Source organism: Leucopleurus acutus, assembly GCF_964270905.1.
Source record: "Leucopleurus acutus genome assembly, chromosome: 14".
Lineage (NCBI taxonomy): Eukaryota > Metazoa > Chordata > Mammalia > Artiodactyla > Delphinidae > Leucopleurus > Leucopleurus acutus.
In genome coordinates, this window is record NC_139156.1 from 55,993,861 (window position 1) to 56,010,511 (window position 16,651).

At 47.1% G+C, this 16,651-nt stretch overlaps 1 protein-coding gene across 22 annotated transcripts in view; it reads left to right on the forward strand.

Annotated features, from left to right (window-relative positions):
- The window catches only part of KCNMA1 (potassium calcium-activated channel subfamily M alpha 1), a gene marked incomplete at both ends in the record, with an annotated part of 741,342 nt that overhangs the window by 526,758 nt on the left and 197,933 nt on the right, over positions 1–16,651 (forward strand). For all 22 annotated transcript variants that reach the window (XM_082854819.1, XM_082854826.1, XM_082854808.1 and 19 more), the window contains 4 exons: positions 6,865–6,975; positions 9,548–9,653; positions 11,389–11,471; positions 15,600–15,669. In XM_082854819.1, the coding sequence (XP_082710945.1) occupies positions 6,865–6,975; positions 9,548–9,653; positions 11,389–11,471; positions 15,600–15,669 (370 nt within the window). The remainder of the gene's footprint in view (positions 1–6,864; positions 6,976–9,547; positions 9,654–11,388; positions 11,472–15,599; positions 15,670–16,651) is intronic.

The window sequence follows — 16,651 nt, forward strand, 5'->3', positions numbered from 1 at the left end:
CACCTGTTTTAACAGGAAGTAGTTAAAACCAGGGTTTGGGATCATGAGCTCCATAGATGCCCACAGTTGTTTTGTTTTCATTTTTGTCCTCTTTACATGGACTGTCCTCTCACAAACGAGACACGGTGGTAGATCGGAGTGGCAGAATCAGCCAGTGATCTGCAGGCTTGCAGTTAACTCACTAAAATTTCTTCTACACTTCCTATGGCGTAGGGTGTCCAAGCCAGGCACACTTCGCCAACTGTTCCATTGGTCAATAGACAGTTCTTGAAAGCCCAGCAAGTTTTGGGGGTCCTGAGCTAGCCCTCAGGGTGGCATGGAAGGACGGGGCCCACACAGCCTGGAGTTAGCTTTTGTTTGCTGAAGACAGTCACCCCACGTGGAAGGCAGTTCCTTTGGGACGGGCTCTTGCTACCAGCGGCAGTGGGGAGGCAGGATTAGGATTAACCTTCTTCCTTTGGGCAGTGGGGTCATGAGCCTTAAAGGGAAAACCTGGGTAACTGTTGCTCTAAAGGACATGCCCCGAATCGGGGGAAGCTGCCTGATGAAGCAGCCACAAAAAGCACTACCAGGTGAGACAGAACGTAAAGCCCAGAACCTTCCTGAATCTCAGCTTGCATGAGAGACGGAGTCTTGGAGAGAGAGTTATGTAGACCCTGAATGGCTTCAGTTCAACCTAGGAGGGGCAGCGTGAACTTTGAGGACGGACCACTGTGTGATTTGGGTCGTGGGGTCTTTTGTCACCCCTGCCCTGCTTTCTGTGTGATAAAATGCTGTCGAATTCCGCTGACAGGTCCTTCTTAAAATGCATTCCCATCAGATACAGTTTCCAACAGTGGGAGGCGCTGGGAGTGAGAGGTAGGATGAGGAAAGCATGATTAGAAGGCTCGGCAGAGGGACAGACAAAATTCTAGCATATGTATTTGATATAAATATTATAGTTTTACAGAGGCATCTAGATCAATATATGCCACATTTCATCTACCTCTTTGACAAAGTGAGCGCAGTGTATTCAGGGAAAGCTGTATAGGATTTTCAATTTACTCCGTATGATTTATTGTGACAGGATAGCTATGGGTTTTTTAAGTTCTTTATACTTGTTCCAGTAAAGATGGATATAGTATCTTTAAAAATAAACAGCCCAGAGCTGTGCATTTTACATTGTCTTCCTAGAGTGAGGCTCAGCTAAAGAGAGATCAGAGACCTCCCTGCCCTCGTGGGACGTGATGCAGTCGAATTTGCCTCAGTCCTCACTCCTCAGCTTTCTTTTTTTTTGGGGGGGGGAGGGGAGTAAACAGGGGACCGACTTAAGAAGCTATTGCGGATGTCTAGAGAAGATAGGATGGCATGGATTAGGGTGGGGACAGAGAACTGGAACGCCGAGAGAGGATGCAGCAGCATCTGTGGGTGCAGCCCCGTCAGTCTGCGTCTCTTCATTTTCTAGTGATTGGCCCCGGGTCACACGGGACAACCCCCCACCCCCCCACCCCCCGCCCCATCTCCTGATTCCTAGCCCAGGCTCCTTTCAGGGGCACCAGCTGCTTCAGTTTAGAAGACATCAAACCGAGGGGGTAGGTCTGCCCATGCTCTGGCATTCACCTTGCACTGATCTCTGGACCTCTGTTTCCATATCAAAATAATGCAGGTACTAGACTAAACATACACCAAGGGCCGTCCTGAGACTAAGAAAAACGGGAGAGCGTGGAAGGAAGCCTATCATTGGCACTTTTTCAAAGCCCACTGGCTTTAAGAAACATTACCGGAGTCTTTTTAAAAGTGTGTAGATGTTCTCATTGAGCCCCACGCCACCTCAGTGGATCTCTGGGTGCCTCGTTTGCTGGAACCTTGGGAAGCTTTGTCTGGGAGACCCCACTCTGTCCTCTTATGCCTCCTGTCATGAGTCAGGTCCCCTGAGTGATCCATTCTCAAAGACACCAGTGGAATTGAGTTCTGAAACTGAAGTTCCAGCTCAACTGGGGCATTCTGGCATTCCTGGCCCATCTCCAAGAAAGGTGTCGACAGAATGAGGATAATGTGCAGGGTTTCCTTCTGGAAGTGGAGATGGTTAATAATGGGAGGGGCACACCAGTGTGTATTTAGTGAAGACGTACCCAGGAAATAAGCAACTGGCAGCTTTCTGGTGAAGCTGATAGAGTTTGTAGTAGTCAAGCATTATTCTTCTTCTGATTAAGTCACACTCAGCCCCCTTGATGCCAAGCCTGCTCCATGGCACACTAGTGTTACCCACGCCTAATCCAATCCGTCCCATGTTTCTGGCCCTTACCCAAACCGGGCATGCTTGCTTACGCTGGGTGAGTAACTCCTTCCCACAGAATGCCATCGGCTACTATTTTGGCGTTTAAGATGGTTCCTCGCATATCTGAGTTGGATCTTTTAATCCAAGCCATTAAAATTAGTTTATCCCAAGAAAGAGTTGTTCACAGGACTTGAGAAAACTTTAAAAACCAGAAAGACCATCACATCAGGAATGGTTAATGATTTAGGTTTGTTGGCCATCTTCACGAACTTGAGTGGCCAGGCCCTGTAGACACCCATCATTAAGATTGCTGGTAGTCTAAAAACGTTCAAGTCCAGAGCCGCAGATGGGAAGAACGTTAGAGCCCTCCATAGCTAACTTGCCTAAATATTCTCTCTTGTCAATGAATCTTTTAGCTTTTTGTTGTCTTCTGGAACCTTGGGCTGGACATGGCATAAAATGTCTAAAATGGACATTTATATCCCCTTGCAGCCCTTTGTCTTGCCAAATTGGGTGGCTTCAGTTCAAAACTTGGTCTAGAGTTTGTTGTCACTCAGCCTTTGCTGTCTTGAGCTCGCTGGCCTGGTTGATTAGACGCAGCTAGAATCCCGTGATACCACAAAGTGGTGATGCTTTAAGTCAGGGCCTCTCTCCTGGCCCAGGGAGGACCCTCCGACGTCTCCTCCACCATGTGTCTGAGAGGACCTTTTGTTGGCCCAGCCCTGTCTGTCGTGAAGGAGCAGAAGCTGAAATACCCAAACCTCTGCTCCCTCCATTTCATCACCTTTGTCTTTGTGAGAGTTAGAGGCTGACACCTGGATCATATGCTGGGCAAGTCACTTTACCTGCCGTGGGACGTCAGGCACATGACTTAAGGAAATTGAGGTTCAGAGAGGTTATTTGGAAAGATACACAGATAGTAGCAACACAGGGTTGTTTGAGGATCAGGTGAGAGAGACTCCAGGAGCCATAGAGCAGTTCATATCTGTTACATCCTGATTTACAGATATCACATGAATCCTACCATTTAATCATTCTTAAAATGGCCCAGACTCTTTACTAGGCCTTTTCCATGTATTATCTGTTTAAATAAATCCTCAAGATAACCTCATGAATCAGGTACTAGCTCCAGCCCCTCAGAGACTCTGACATTATAGTTGTAAAATGCAGAATTGGTACCTTGGCCAAGACTATTTGGTTACTTAGTGTCTGAGCTGAGCTACCCCAGGGCTATCAAAGTATGAATCTCACATGGTAGATTTGTAGGTGTCAAGGAACCCGACAGAATTTTAGATGAAGATCTTTTTGGCATTTCTCAAATCATGCACCGTGAACAGCCATCACTCTGCTTCCAAGGAGGGCACACCCTGCTCTCAATCTTAGAGTATTTTCAGTTATATTTTCAATCACTGAAGATGTGAGAAATTCTGCTTCTCCTCTCCCAGCAATAACAGCTTTCTTCAAACTATTGCCCATGGAATTTTCAAAAGTCCTGAAAATATTTCTGGAAAATAACATTTCCCCTTTCACCATCCATCCCTTGCACTCCTACAGGGCCCCTAGTGATCCCTCAGATACGGGCTGGTGGGAGCAGATCTTCTAATGCAGATGCTGATTTAGAGAGGCAGCTTCTCTCCATCCATCTCTTCTAACTGCATTCAAACATTTTCAATATGTGGGCTCCTTGATAGCTTCCACTGTACGGAAAACAAAATGGAGGGAAATGATTATTGGCACAAAAGGAGGAAGCCGTAAATCTTCAAATCAGATAGAGGACAGATTGGAACAATATGGGTTCTCCAAGGTTGCCATGATAGTGTACTTAATAACTCTTCTTGGGCAAAAAGGCAGTCTGCTTTCAATCACTCTCGCTTTTTCTGAGCAAAAATACCAATTATATTGAAGGAAGATTTTTTTTCTTCCTTTTTGATAAAGTCTGCTCTCCACCTCAGAAATCATGCTGTAGCTTAAAGATATATATTTTCAATTGTCTGGAATGGTATTGGACAGCTAGCACCAAATTAGAAAAGTCAATCCTTTTTTTCTCCCCTCTCCTGCCAACATTTGTCTACTTCTTAAGAGAAGTGAAAGCTAATTAAAGGCTTAAGGGATAATATTGATTGCATTGGAATATATTTTATATGTACCCAGCACATTTTCAACTAAAAGAACCCTGTCTCTTTCTAAGACTGAATAAATCAGCTGGCTGAATCTTTGATTCAAGGGTAAGAGGGTGGACTCATCTCCTTCCCCTCTGCTTCCCACACATCTGTCCTAGAGATGAATGAGCTCAGAGGAGGAAAAGGGAATGCTGGCAGATGTTCATTCAGTTCTTTGCGTACAGGATAGGAAGGTTGAATGTTCTGGCATTTCCCTGGACCTATCATTGATTTGAGTCTAGCTCTGAATGATAACCAGGCTTATGCTGGTATAGAGCTTTGAGCGCTGCGATGCCTGGTGCAGGCGGCTGGATGGGTAGTATTAACCTCTCAGCTCCCTCTTCAATCGAATGGGGATAAGTAGCTTGCCCAGGATCACACACATCCTTGGTGGCAGAGCAGGGAATGAAATCTGTCTTACTTTCGGGAAGCGTTCCAGTCACATATCTGTCCTGCAGAGGTGCCCATACATTGGATTCATGCTGGCCTTGTTCTCCGTGACGGAAGTTTGTAAGCAGAAAGCATTAGAATTGCCCCCCAAAAGCCCCACTGTCATTTGTGGAGAGGTCAGACATCAGGAGGGATATACTGTTTCTCAACCACTTTCTGAACATACTTGGCAAGTTCAGAATCAGAAGTCTTATTCAGAACATGCATATTCGCTTGCAGCCTGTTTTGTCCACATAAATGCACGTTCGCCACAAGAAACAGTTTAAGATATGACCTGATGAAAATGTTTATAGTCCAGTTGTTCAGCTTACATCGTGTATTCTGACATACATACTGCGTGTTTCAGAAGGAACTTAGTCATACGGGTTTGGGGGCATAAAATTTGAATCAGTGGCCAAGGGACCTCCCTTAACCTAGTAGGTACTGGCTTGAGAACAAAGTGATTATATTAAAACGTCTCTTCTGAGGGAGCCCATTGACATTCCACAATCCCCCCTCCAAGGGCCTCCACTTGCCCGATCGCTAAGTGCAGCACCGTAACAATAACAGTCCATAATGGTGATATTATCAACTGCATCATGCATATTATTGATTTACTCTTTGTTCTGCATCATTATCCTTTCACCAATGAGTTTACTGCATTATTCTCGCACACTTAGTCAAGCACCAAATTACACCGAAAAGGGCAGGCTCTTGTAATGGCATCTAATGGAACATCGCATAAGCAATCATCGCTGCCTTCTCTTAGGAGCCGCCTCCAGCCAATGAGCTTTTCTGCCTTATTGGAATGTGCACAGAGCAATTATGAAGTGCAAGGGGCCTGGCCGTTCTAAATTTCCCCGCAAAATTACCGTGCTTCGTGTTCACCACCTGCCCGTGCCTCACAGCCCAGCCTGGCAGCCAGCCTCTGTCACTGCCAGCCTGAGGGGCACAGGGATCTGGGCTGAGCCTTTTGCTACAGTCTCTTTAGTAGAAGGCAGCAGGTTTTATCTCCACAGTCAGTCACGGGGCTAACTCTTGCACCAAAGAGCTTCCTCCTGACTAAGCATCATATGTAATAAGTGGCCATAGTATAGCCCAGTGTCAAAGTCAGATTGGTCCAGGAGCCCAAAGATGTTGGGGAGACTGTTCTTTCTTCCATGGGCTCATCTCCTCAGGGGGAGTTACCATCTCCAGAAACAGAAGTCCAAACTACCCCGAAATAAAGGCAGACAATTCCGTCTTCATCATCCCTTCCTAGCTTTTCTCCCCATCCTGAGGTAAATTCCTTTGTTTCTCATAGAAATCCCAGGCACCCTAAGGAAGCAGCTGTCTGGGGATGCACAGCCTGCCTGCGGCACGATCTCAGATTCCATAGGTGTCCCATCCCCATTTAGCCCTGAGTAATGCTCACTTACTGTAAAGTGTTACATGCCCCCGTTGTCAGAGGAGTTATGGCGGAAAAGTGCAAAATTTCCTTTTTAGTGCTTACGGCCAGCAGAGCCCATAATGTGTCAAGCTGCACATTAGCCACCCTGATAAAAGTCCGCTTTCTTACACACAAAATCATCATTTCAACAAGATTTGTTATCTCATTACCTGATAAGCTCTATGTCATAAACCAAGACTCATTCGGTAAATCTCCCGGGAGGACGCTTTGTGGGCAGAAAGGGAGAGATATGAATCTGCAAGGGACTTGATAATGCAGCGTTTAAGCTCGAGCATAATGTCACTTATTGTTAAATGCATAAAACCACTTGGCCAAACGGCTGGGCTTTTAATAGGATTTTGTGCAGCATCAGGTGAGAAGCCATATGGTCTTCTGTCAAAGAGTCTCTGAGCACCTTCCAGCCCCGCTGCTTTGCCTCACTGCCCTCCGGGGAGGGGAGCTGGGCTTTACTGAGCCTCCTTGGGGGGAGACGAATGCTTCCCTGCAGCTGCGCGCTTCCTCTGTCTGGCCGCGGGTGGGTGCCGGGGCATCGCTGGGCTGGCCTCATCTAACTGGCCTCTCCCATGCAGGCACATTGTGGTCTGTGGACACATCACGCTGGAGAGCGTTTCCAACTTCCTGAAGGACTTTCTGCACAAGGACCGGGATGATGTCAATGTGGAGATTGTCTTTCTTCACAAGTAAGAGGCCCCTGCTGTTTCTAGACCCTCCACCCAACCAGGCACCTCTAGGGGGACGCCTCAAGTGTCTGGAGGAGGGGTGATGTGAGGGCAGAATTCGGGGGGCAGGGCAGAGTTGAATCAGCCACGATCCCTGCTGGGCTCATTGGGGAGGATGTTCTGGAACCGACGGAAAGGAAGCAACGCACTCGTTCAGTGAATAAGAGCAGTATCTGTCTCTGTGGAAGCAATTCTGGCAAGTAACAGTGGGGTTCATTATGGGTCAGACACGTCAGTACCGTCCCCTCAGCTGTCCGGATCTGTGCGATCCAGGTGTGTCCACGGTGTCTGGTGTGGGTGATTAGCTGTGTAGTGTAGATTCTTTATGAGTGCAGGACTGACATAGTGACCAAGCAAGACAGAGACATAAGAGGAAGCAGGGTACAGGGTAATAGCAGCAGTAACAACAACAGCTGTCGTTCCTAGGAACCTTCGGTGTAGGACACAGTGCTGGTCACCACAGCCTCTCCTGAAATCAACAGAGGGAGTAAGAGTACATGCTTGACTCAGACTTCAGTCTGAATCCTGACTCAACCAAGTACTGAACAAGTTCACCTCCCTGGGCCTCAGTTTCCACATCCATAAGATGGGGAGATCACAATGGTTTCTTGGGCTATTTTGAGAATGAAAAGAAGTAATCCATTCCAAGTATACAGAGCAGAATCAGGCACACAGTAAGTGCTCAATAAATGTTAGCTGTTACCATGAGAGAGAAAATACATTAGGCTGCCCCATGTACTTAGGAGGTAGGTCTTATCAAGTTTGTTTTACAGGTGAGGAAAGCAAGTTCTTTGCCTGATCCCCTTTTAGGTAAAAGGTAGTCCATAACAGGGGTGGAGAGTTGGGGGATACAGGCATGTTGACGTGGGTGGCACCCTCTTCTTTTATGGAGATGGGGCTATCATGGGGGCCAGTCTTAGCCCCATGTTGCCAAGGGACAAAGCTCACACGTTGGTGTTGGCTCCGTGTGGGGTTGACCACCCAGGACGCAGTCCTGCTCTGAGATCCCACCGAGGTTGACTTTCCTATAGCTATCCGGTGCATCTCCTTCCTTTCGGCATTTGTGAATATGAAACTGACCATGTCTGAGCACCAGCATTTTTCTTCTTAGCACTGACTTATCCAAGTTCTGAAAAGACCAGCCAGGCCACGGGCACAGGAGCAGAACCCACAGATCCAATTAACTGCTTAGCCACCGATGGCCAGCTGTGGGGCCCATCCTCTGCTGAGCGTTTGGAGGGTTCAAGACAAGTATAGCGTATAGGTTCTGCCCTCATCTTGGTTTGGCATTTCAAGATGAGCACCTGTGCAGCAATTGGAGCACAACATGGATCCTCCAGTAACGGACTGATGTCAGTTTAATCAAGTGGCAGAATCACACGGGGCATCTGTATCGGGGAGAGGCCACCACTCCTTGTATTTCCGGGGCAGGTAGGCTTCCTGAAGGAGGACTGACTTGTCACGGATCTGGAAGACTGGTTGGATTTGCACAGGCGGCTGCTTTTCTCTCACCCACTGCCTTAGTCTGAATCAACAAGCTGGCTGTTACTGCTTCAATTGCTAGGACCCCAGCATCTATCAGTGTCAGCCTTGTTGTCCATGGCCCAGTTGATTAACCTCTCGAAGCTTTGGGTTAATAGCATCCCTTCCTGTAGAGTTGTTTTTGAGGTTTAAATGAGTTAATACTTGTCAAGTGCTTAGGATGGTAGCTGCCACATAGTAAATGCTCAGGAACATTAGCGGTTATGATCGTTACTGAGTACTAAGAACATCAGCGGTTATGATCATTACTGAGTACTAAGAACGTTAGCGGTTATGATCATTACTGAGTACTACATAAATGTTAGGCAGGGGTTGGTTAACTCAGTCCTTGGCACCTTGTAGGTTCTTGGCACCCAGTAGGCACAGTACCTAACAGGGAGTAGGTATTTTTCATCTCTGCAGAAATAATCAATGAATGAGCAGGTCCACCAGTGTTTTAATCCTTGCCCTGCAATGGGAAGGATGGCTGTGTAGCTCAGCACCAAGAGTGATGAACAGCGTACACACGCTGAATCAAGAGCGATGCCGAGAGCGGATCAGCTCTGTGTGCGGCTGCTCAGAAGGGACGTTTTTTGATCCAGGCCCTGGGGAGTGAAAAGTCCATGAGGTGGAGAAGCAGGGAAAAGGCTGTTGATGGAAGGAACAGCAGGAGGCTCTGCCAGGAAGACTTCTGGCTAATCCCTGATGTCACAGCCTCAGTTTCTCCGTTCATAAAATAGGGATTCCATTCATCATGCCCCATAGGCCTCAGACTCTGTAAAGGTTATGAACCTCTCCATTTTACCTTCGGACTGGTTTTGGTTTTCAGCTGGGCTGGGGTTTTACTTCTCTTGAGTGTGAGCCTCTTATTTATGGCCAGAAAGGGGGCTGCTTGGAAGGTGAAAACCTTTTTCCCATGTCTCTCTCTGTGATAGTTGGAGGGAAGGGAGGTCATGGAGGCTGAATACCTGAGTCTGTTATATTAATGGCTGTTTTTTCTCTCCCTGCCCAGCATTTCCCCTAACCTGGAGCTTGAAGCTCTGTTCAAACGACATTTTACTCAGGTGGAATTTTATCAGGGTTCAGTCCTCAATCCACACGATCTTGCGAGAGTCAAGGTAAGAAGGAAGAAGTGACTTCTGCTTTTACTCCATCTGGGGGGGTGTGGCTCTGTGGTGAAGGGACATGCGTCCCAGGGTGGCCAGGAGTCACCTCCATACCCCTAATGAGATAAATCAGATACTGCCAACCTTGATATCACCCTTGCATTGGTCCCAGGACTTTGTTCTGCCGGCACATGGTGGACCACCTGTAAGCATTCCACATGTGGACTTGTTGTACATAACATGCTAGACATCGCTGGTTGCCTCAATATTAGCACTGCTAAAGGAAGTAGACCAGTTGTATGGACTCAATATATAACATAACAATCAAGTAATTCCCATTTTGAATACTTAAATTGGACTCAATGTAGCTCTGAAATCTGTTATTTACGTCAGAAAGAAACATTAAGGATACACTATAAAATAAAGTTTACCCAAGCCATAACACATTTTGAGCTTCCTTTTTTCCTCACCAAGGACTAAAGGTGCAAAACTAAACACTCAGGTATCTGATAGCACTTGGTAATGGGCTAATCTTTCTTTCTAGGACCTACTAGGTTAGAACCTTTTTATAAAGCACACCTAAGGCTTATAAGGGAAAGGGATACAGCAGAATGGCATCTGCTACTTTACTCATTTCACATAGATTTTGTAAGTACGTTCAATATTTGCACGCCAGTGGAGATAGATTAATATTTTGAATCCACTGACATCTAAATGCTTACTGTGGTCACCACATAATGCAGTAAATAATGTAATTGGCAAACGTGAATAAGCCAAAAGGATTTGGGTAAATTCTTTACTTTATGAAAGAAGGAAAACTAGAGACAATTTGTGACATACCATGGAGGAAACCATGGCCTCCCACCAAATGCAAGAATGGTCTGTTATAAGTACAACATCCCAAGTAGGGCAGACCTGAGCCAGAATGGGAATTCTTATGCTTACAGAGTCCTGTTAATATTATCCAGACCTGATCCGAGTTATGTCTAATGTGGAATCTTATGGGAACTTGGGGAAAATAGTTACTGTCCGTGGACCTGATTTAGATGCAAGCAATTCTTTGCACAACTCCTCATCCCCTCAAAGGAATAAGCCTCTGTTGGCACATGTTTAGATAAGTCAGTAGGTTGTATTTCGAGGTCATCTGTAACATCATTTCATACACGTAGATTCGTTGTCTTTTGAATATCTGAATGCTAATTGGATACTAAACAGTACTGAGCTGTTGTCTGAGTTAGGGCTCTCATTTCCTCTTATTTCACGGTTAAGATGTGAAAAAAAGGTTAGGTGAAGGACTTTGGACTCTAAATTTCTGAATCCCCAATGACTCAGTTAACTTGGTAGCCTGAGAGAAGAGGTTTAGCCCCCCTAACGCCATTTCCTGACTGGAAAAGTTAGGATGATGGTGCAGGTGGTGGGGAAAGGAGATGGAGAGGGGACCGAAAGGCTTAATTAATTGTTATCTCAAGAAATCCAGAAAGCTTACTTGTAAAAGGCTATGCAGAATGGGAAGTGTAGTTACCAAGGTACACATTGTCCCCTCCAACAGCAACAAGATGAAATGTTTATATCATAACAAGAAATTGCAACCTACACTTTTGACAAAAACTATAATCTCTCAGAATTACTGTTTTTTTCTTTCCTTGCAAAGCACCAGGTTCCCCCAGAGCCATCAACAGAGAGAGACTGCAACCAAGCATGGCTATTTATATGTTTGTGTTCTGTGATTTTCCTTTTGGTGTCTTAGATAGAGTCAGCAGATGCGTGCCTAATCCTTGCCAATAAGTACTGCGCAGACCCCGATGCTGAAGATGCCTCCAACATCATGAGGTAAGCCTGGGGAGGCGGGAAGGCTCTGGGCTGGGTGCTGTCTGGCCACTCGCTCTCCTGTGGGGTCCTCTGTAGAGCACTGTCTCTGTGGGACCTTCTTTCCTCATTAGCCACTCTACAACTAGCCATCTGCATAGGCCTAAGGCAGGGTGGGGAACTGAGGCTGTGGTGGGTACAGAGGGTAATGACACAAGGTCTCATTAACTGAAAGCTCATCCTTAAAAGATAGGAGCTCTGGGCTTCCCTGGTGGCGCAGTGGTTGAGAGTCCGCCTGCTGATACAGGGGATGCGGGTTCGTGCCCCGGTCTGGGAGGATCTCACATGCCGCTGAGCCTGCGCGTCCGGAGCCTGTGCTCTGCAACGGTAGAGGCCACAACAGTGAGAGGCCCGCGTACCGCAAAAAAAAAAAAAAAAAAAAAGATAGGAGCTCTGGGACTCACAGCCAGTCTTGGGGTGGAGGACTAGCGAAGGAAAGATAGATTTCACTGGGAGCAGGCCTGAAATAAGGTACCATGTTCCCTGAGGGGGAGTGGGCCTGAGAAATCTGAACTGTAAACGATTTCGCTCCTGGGAGACAGTTTGGAATAGCTGGAGATGTTCTTGTTTGTCACAGTTAGGGGACGGTGATGCTCATGTCTGCTGGGTAGAGGCCGGAGTTACTGCTCAACATCCTACAGTACACAGGACTGCCCCCCACAGCAGAGAATTAGCCGGCCCCGAATGTCAATAGTGCCAAGGTTGAGGAGCCCCAGGTTAGAGCTTTCCGAGTGTGTCTATAGCACACATAGATGAATATTTCCCACAAAGAGGGGTTTGTTAACCAATCAGCTTGTTTCGACCAGTTTCCCCAAATGAAATAATTTGTTTTTGTTTTAATTATTTATTTATTTTTGGCTGCATTGGGTGTTTGTTGCTGCGCGCGGGCTTTCTCTAGTTGCGGCGAGCAGGGGCTACTCTTCGTTGCGGTGCGCGGGCTTCTCATTGCAGTGGCTTCTCTTGTCACGGAGCACGGGCTCTAGGTGCGTGGGCTTCAGTAGTTGTGGCACGCGGGCTTAGTAGTTGTGGCGTGCGGGCTCAGTAGTTGTGGCGCGCGGGCTCAGTTACTCCACGGCATGTGGGATCTTCCCGGACCAGGGTTCGAACCCGTGTCCCCTGCCTTGGCAGGTGGATTCCCAACCACTGTACCACCAGGGAAGTCCCCTGAAATAGTTTTCTTCCCTGAATGCCTCCTCAGTGCTTTGAATACTACAAATTTCTAAGATAATGTTCTAGAGAGACTTTCTCAAACCTATTTGACTACAGGCCCCCTCCCCCTCCTTTTTTTTTTTATTTTATTTTTTTTTACAGAACATCTCCTGGCAGGGCTGGGGGAGGTGGGGGGTCGCTCTTTGGAAAACACTGCCCAGCGCCTTTCTCGTAAACGCGCAGGGCCCACCTGAGGCCGTCCTCTGGCCAACTCCTGCTCCTTATTCTGTTCTTATTTCAGGAGAAAACTGTTCCATTTTTGTTCTTTGTATAGACCCATATTCCAGACATCTTGGGACTATGAAATGACTACAAAGTTAAGATATTTTGCTCCACTTAGTGAAAACGCTTTTGGATTCTTCTCTCCTGCAGCATAAATTGCAGGAGGAGGAGGTAATAAAGAGAACCTTCTGGAGAAGAGATGAACCAAGAGGAAACATTTCACTCCCACTAGATTCCCAGGAACTCTTGCCTAACTGCGAACAGCTATCCTTTGGGTCTAGACCAAGATTCCCCTCTCCCTACAGCTTGGTTTCCTGTGTCCTGTGAATTTACCTGAGACAGAGGGTAGGCAAGTTGCCTTTGCACCATTACAATGCTCGCATCTCCTTCGCTTTGCTTTCGCTCAGTGGCCCCAGGTGACATGAGCTTTCCCGTCAGTGAGGGGGCAGAATTCCTCTGAAGCACATCCTCCACTCAGCATCTGGTCCTTGCGTCTGGCAAGCAACATCTGGCACAATGTTCTCTTTCTACTCACCTTTCTTCAGCAGTATGCCTAGTGCAGTCATCGTAAGAGAGTTGATGCATGGACTCCTGTAAGCACTGGGCTTGCCAGGCCGCAGGGAGATGGTGGAATGGGGACCTGCTTCCACACCTGAGCCTGTCCCCTAACTAGTCACAGCCCCAGCTTACGGTGCATCAGTTGGCCCTTTCCTTGAACTAGGATTTGTGTCCTTCACGTTTTTTTGTGTCATTTGAAGTGACAAAAATGTAGGTTTTCGGGAACATTATTTTCAAAATTTCAAATGGAAAACCAAAAGAAGAGGAAGCTTAATGTTTTACCGCACAGAGAAATCTAGGGCTGGCCCTGCCTTTTTTTTTTTAAGTGAATGATTGAAATGATAATAGTTTTGAGGTGGGCATTTCTATTAATCACAATATTTAACTTAAGCCCTGACTACAGTAGGGTTAATATGAAGACATACAGGGTATCTGGGTGATTGGCATGATGCCACGGCGTAAAAATGACTGAAAAAGGTAGTAGCAGAAATGTGATTCAGCCATTCATTAACGGAATCAGAACTAAGGCCCAGGGAGCAAAAGGAAATGGGAAGCTCAGGGTTAAAAGAAGCGATCTGTCTTTCCCTTATTTGTATAATCCTCCTTTCCCCTTAGTTTAATGAGACCAATCTGCCCGTTTTGAAATTAAAATGTCAAAGATCCATTTGAAATGAGCTAATGCAGAAAACTGGCTGAGGCTGTGAACTGAATTCCGAGGGCTGACAGAGGCTCAAAGTCCTGAATTATAAGCATGGGCCAACACAACAGTTTTTCAAAAATAAAATGAAATCCTTCAAGTGCAAAAGCCCAAAAGGGTGAACTTGTGCAGGGAGAGGCTTCCGCGTGATCCATTTCCTAAATTCCCAAGTGGCAGCTTTTCAGACAAAACTGCTCCCCGGCTGCCTCCTCTCCATCTTTGCACGAGAAGGGATGAAGCATAGGGCATTTCCTGGTGGGAAGTTGTGGGGTGGTCATGACCAGTGCACTCGCATTTCCGATGAGGCTTAGGAGGTGGGCCTTTCTGTGGAATCCCAGTCTTTCGCCTTCCTCGTCACAGAAGGAAACGTACAATGTCATCTCTGACAGAGTGGGTAATGACAAAAACCATAACTTGCATGTGGAGAGAGCTTTTAATGATTTCAAAGCATTTTCACATCTGGTTTTTCATGTGCTGCTCATACCAAGCCTGTGAAATACATAAAGCAGGTACCGTTGCCCCCAGTGTCCAGATGAGGAAACAGTCACGGAGAGTCCAGGGATTTCCTGAAGGTCGCTCAGTTTGTTAGTGTAGCAGCTGGGACTGGGATGCAGGTGTTTCTGTTCCTCTGCTCCCGGCCCCTCCCTTGCAGCACAGTGATTGTTGTGGGGAACAGGAGGGAGGGTTAGAGTAGTAGGGGCTGGCGGTAGTTAACACTAAGTAGGGACTGAGAGCAGTTTGGGGGAATTTTCCACCAGCCCATGACCTCCCCGAGGCCTTGACACTTAACTGTAACCGGCATCAAAGTCATTGTTTAGATGCTGTTAGCTATCACAGGCTGAGTCGTGTGATACGATAGGCCCATCCTAAGAGCCCTGCTCAGAAGTCATTTTTGTGACAGTGGCCATGTGTGCGTGACAATTAGAATCATTTGTCAGGCTGCTTGTGTGATTTGTCACGTTGTCTCATGTTGTTAACTTGCAGAATTGGACTCAGAGCACATCGTTTCCGGGCTCCTCCCTAGGGTATGTGAGATGGCAAACCTCTTTTGGCCCCATGAGTTGAGCTTGTTTTATTTAGAGGCCCATGTGGGCAATAAGCCCGTGACCGCTGCTCCAGAACCCCCATGCCCGGTACACACGTGCCATCACCGAGACACCACGGGACCTCTCTCTTCTTTTACACCTAGGACATGCCCTGTGGCCCTTCTGTGATTTCCTTTCCACACGACCACGGGGCACGGCAGTGGAAACACAGTGTAACTTGGCCCAGTGGCTGCAACCTCTCTGAAGGTCCAGGCTGCTGGCCCTACATTCACTCCATTTGGATGTAATCAAATTAATCTTCCCATCAGACTCCAAGGGTGAGGCACACCCTGGCTCAGCTTTTGTTCTTTTCTTTTTCAGAGTCATCTCCATAAAGAACTACCACCCGAAGATAAGAATAATCACTCAGATGCTGCAGTATCATAACAAGGTAGGGCAGTGAGAGCCTGTCACAGGCTCAGCGATGCACACGGGGGTCCAGGCTCTTCCCCCTTCCCAGACAGCCACACACGCATGTGCATACATGCACGAGCGCACACACCAATGCAATCCAAAGGCCTGGGTAAAGAGGAGTGGTGGGTGAAAACCTCCCTGGGACGTTTCTTCAGTCCAAACGCCTCGTTTGCAGTTAGGCACTGGAGGGAAACTCCTTCACGTATTGACTCATTCGTTCAGGAAGCATCTGTTGGTTCCCTAGGTTCAGAAATATTGATGTGTCTTTAGATCCCATTCCAACAACTTCGAATTCTTATGTGCCACACTCATTTCTTCCATGGGTATTTATTGAGTACTACTATGTGGTCAACACTGGGCCTCACCCACAGCCCCCCAGTCCCGGTGGAAATAGTGAAGCCCTGTTCTGTGCCCTCAGGGATTTTGCAGTCAAGGTGTAGAGCGTCCCAGGCAAGTGAGCACTTTTCTATCTGAGACCAGATGAACTTGGCAGGACAGACCACGCACTGGGTGGAGAATGTGGAAAACCGCATCCTGAAATTCAAGATGAGAATTTGCACCGTTGAATTTAGGAAACTAGTTGGCTATCCAGAGATTAAACATAAAGGAATTTTCCTAGTGTTACAGTTTACAGGGAGATCAGGAAGAAAACAAATGTTGGAGTCTATGCTGTTTCCCTTGTGGTTATTTCTCCGTAAACCAGAGTCCTGTCTCTCATTCAAAGGCAATGCTCCTTTGCTCGACCATCAGTAGACTCCCAGGAAAACAGCTTTGGGGGAGGGAAGGTGGCACCTTTCTGTGTTTGACATGGAACCAGTTACGAGAGACCAGAGGCTGCTCAGTACCTGCCACCAGGTGTCCTGTCTGGACAGAATCACTCCCTGCTGGGTTGTGAGTGAGCGTGTGTCCCATCTTATGCGCCATATTCCCTACGAAATAGGCAGTCCGGTGACCCAGAG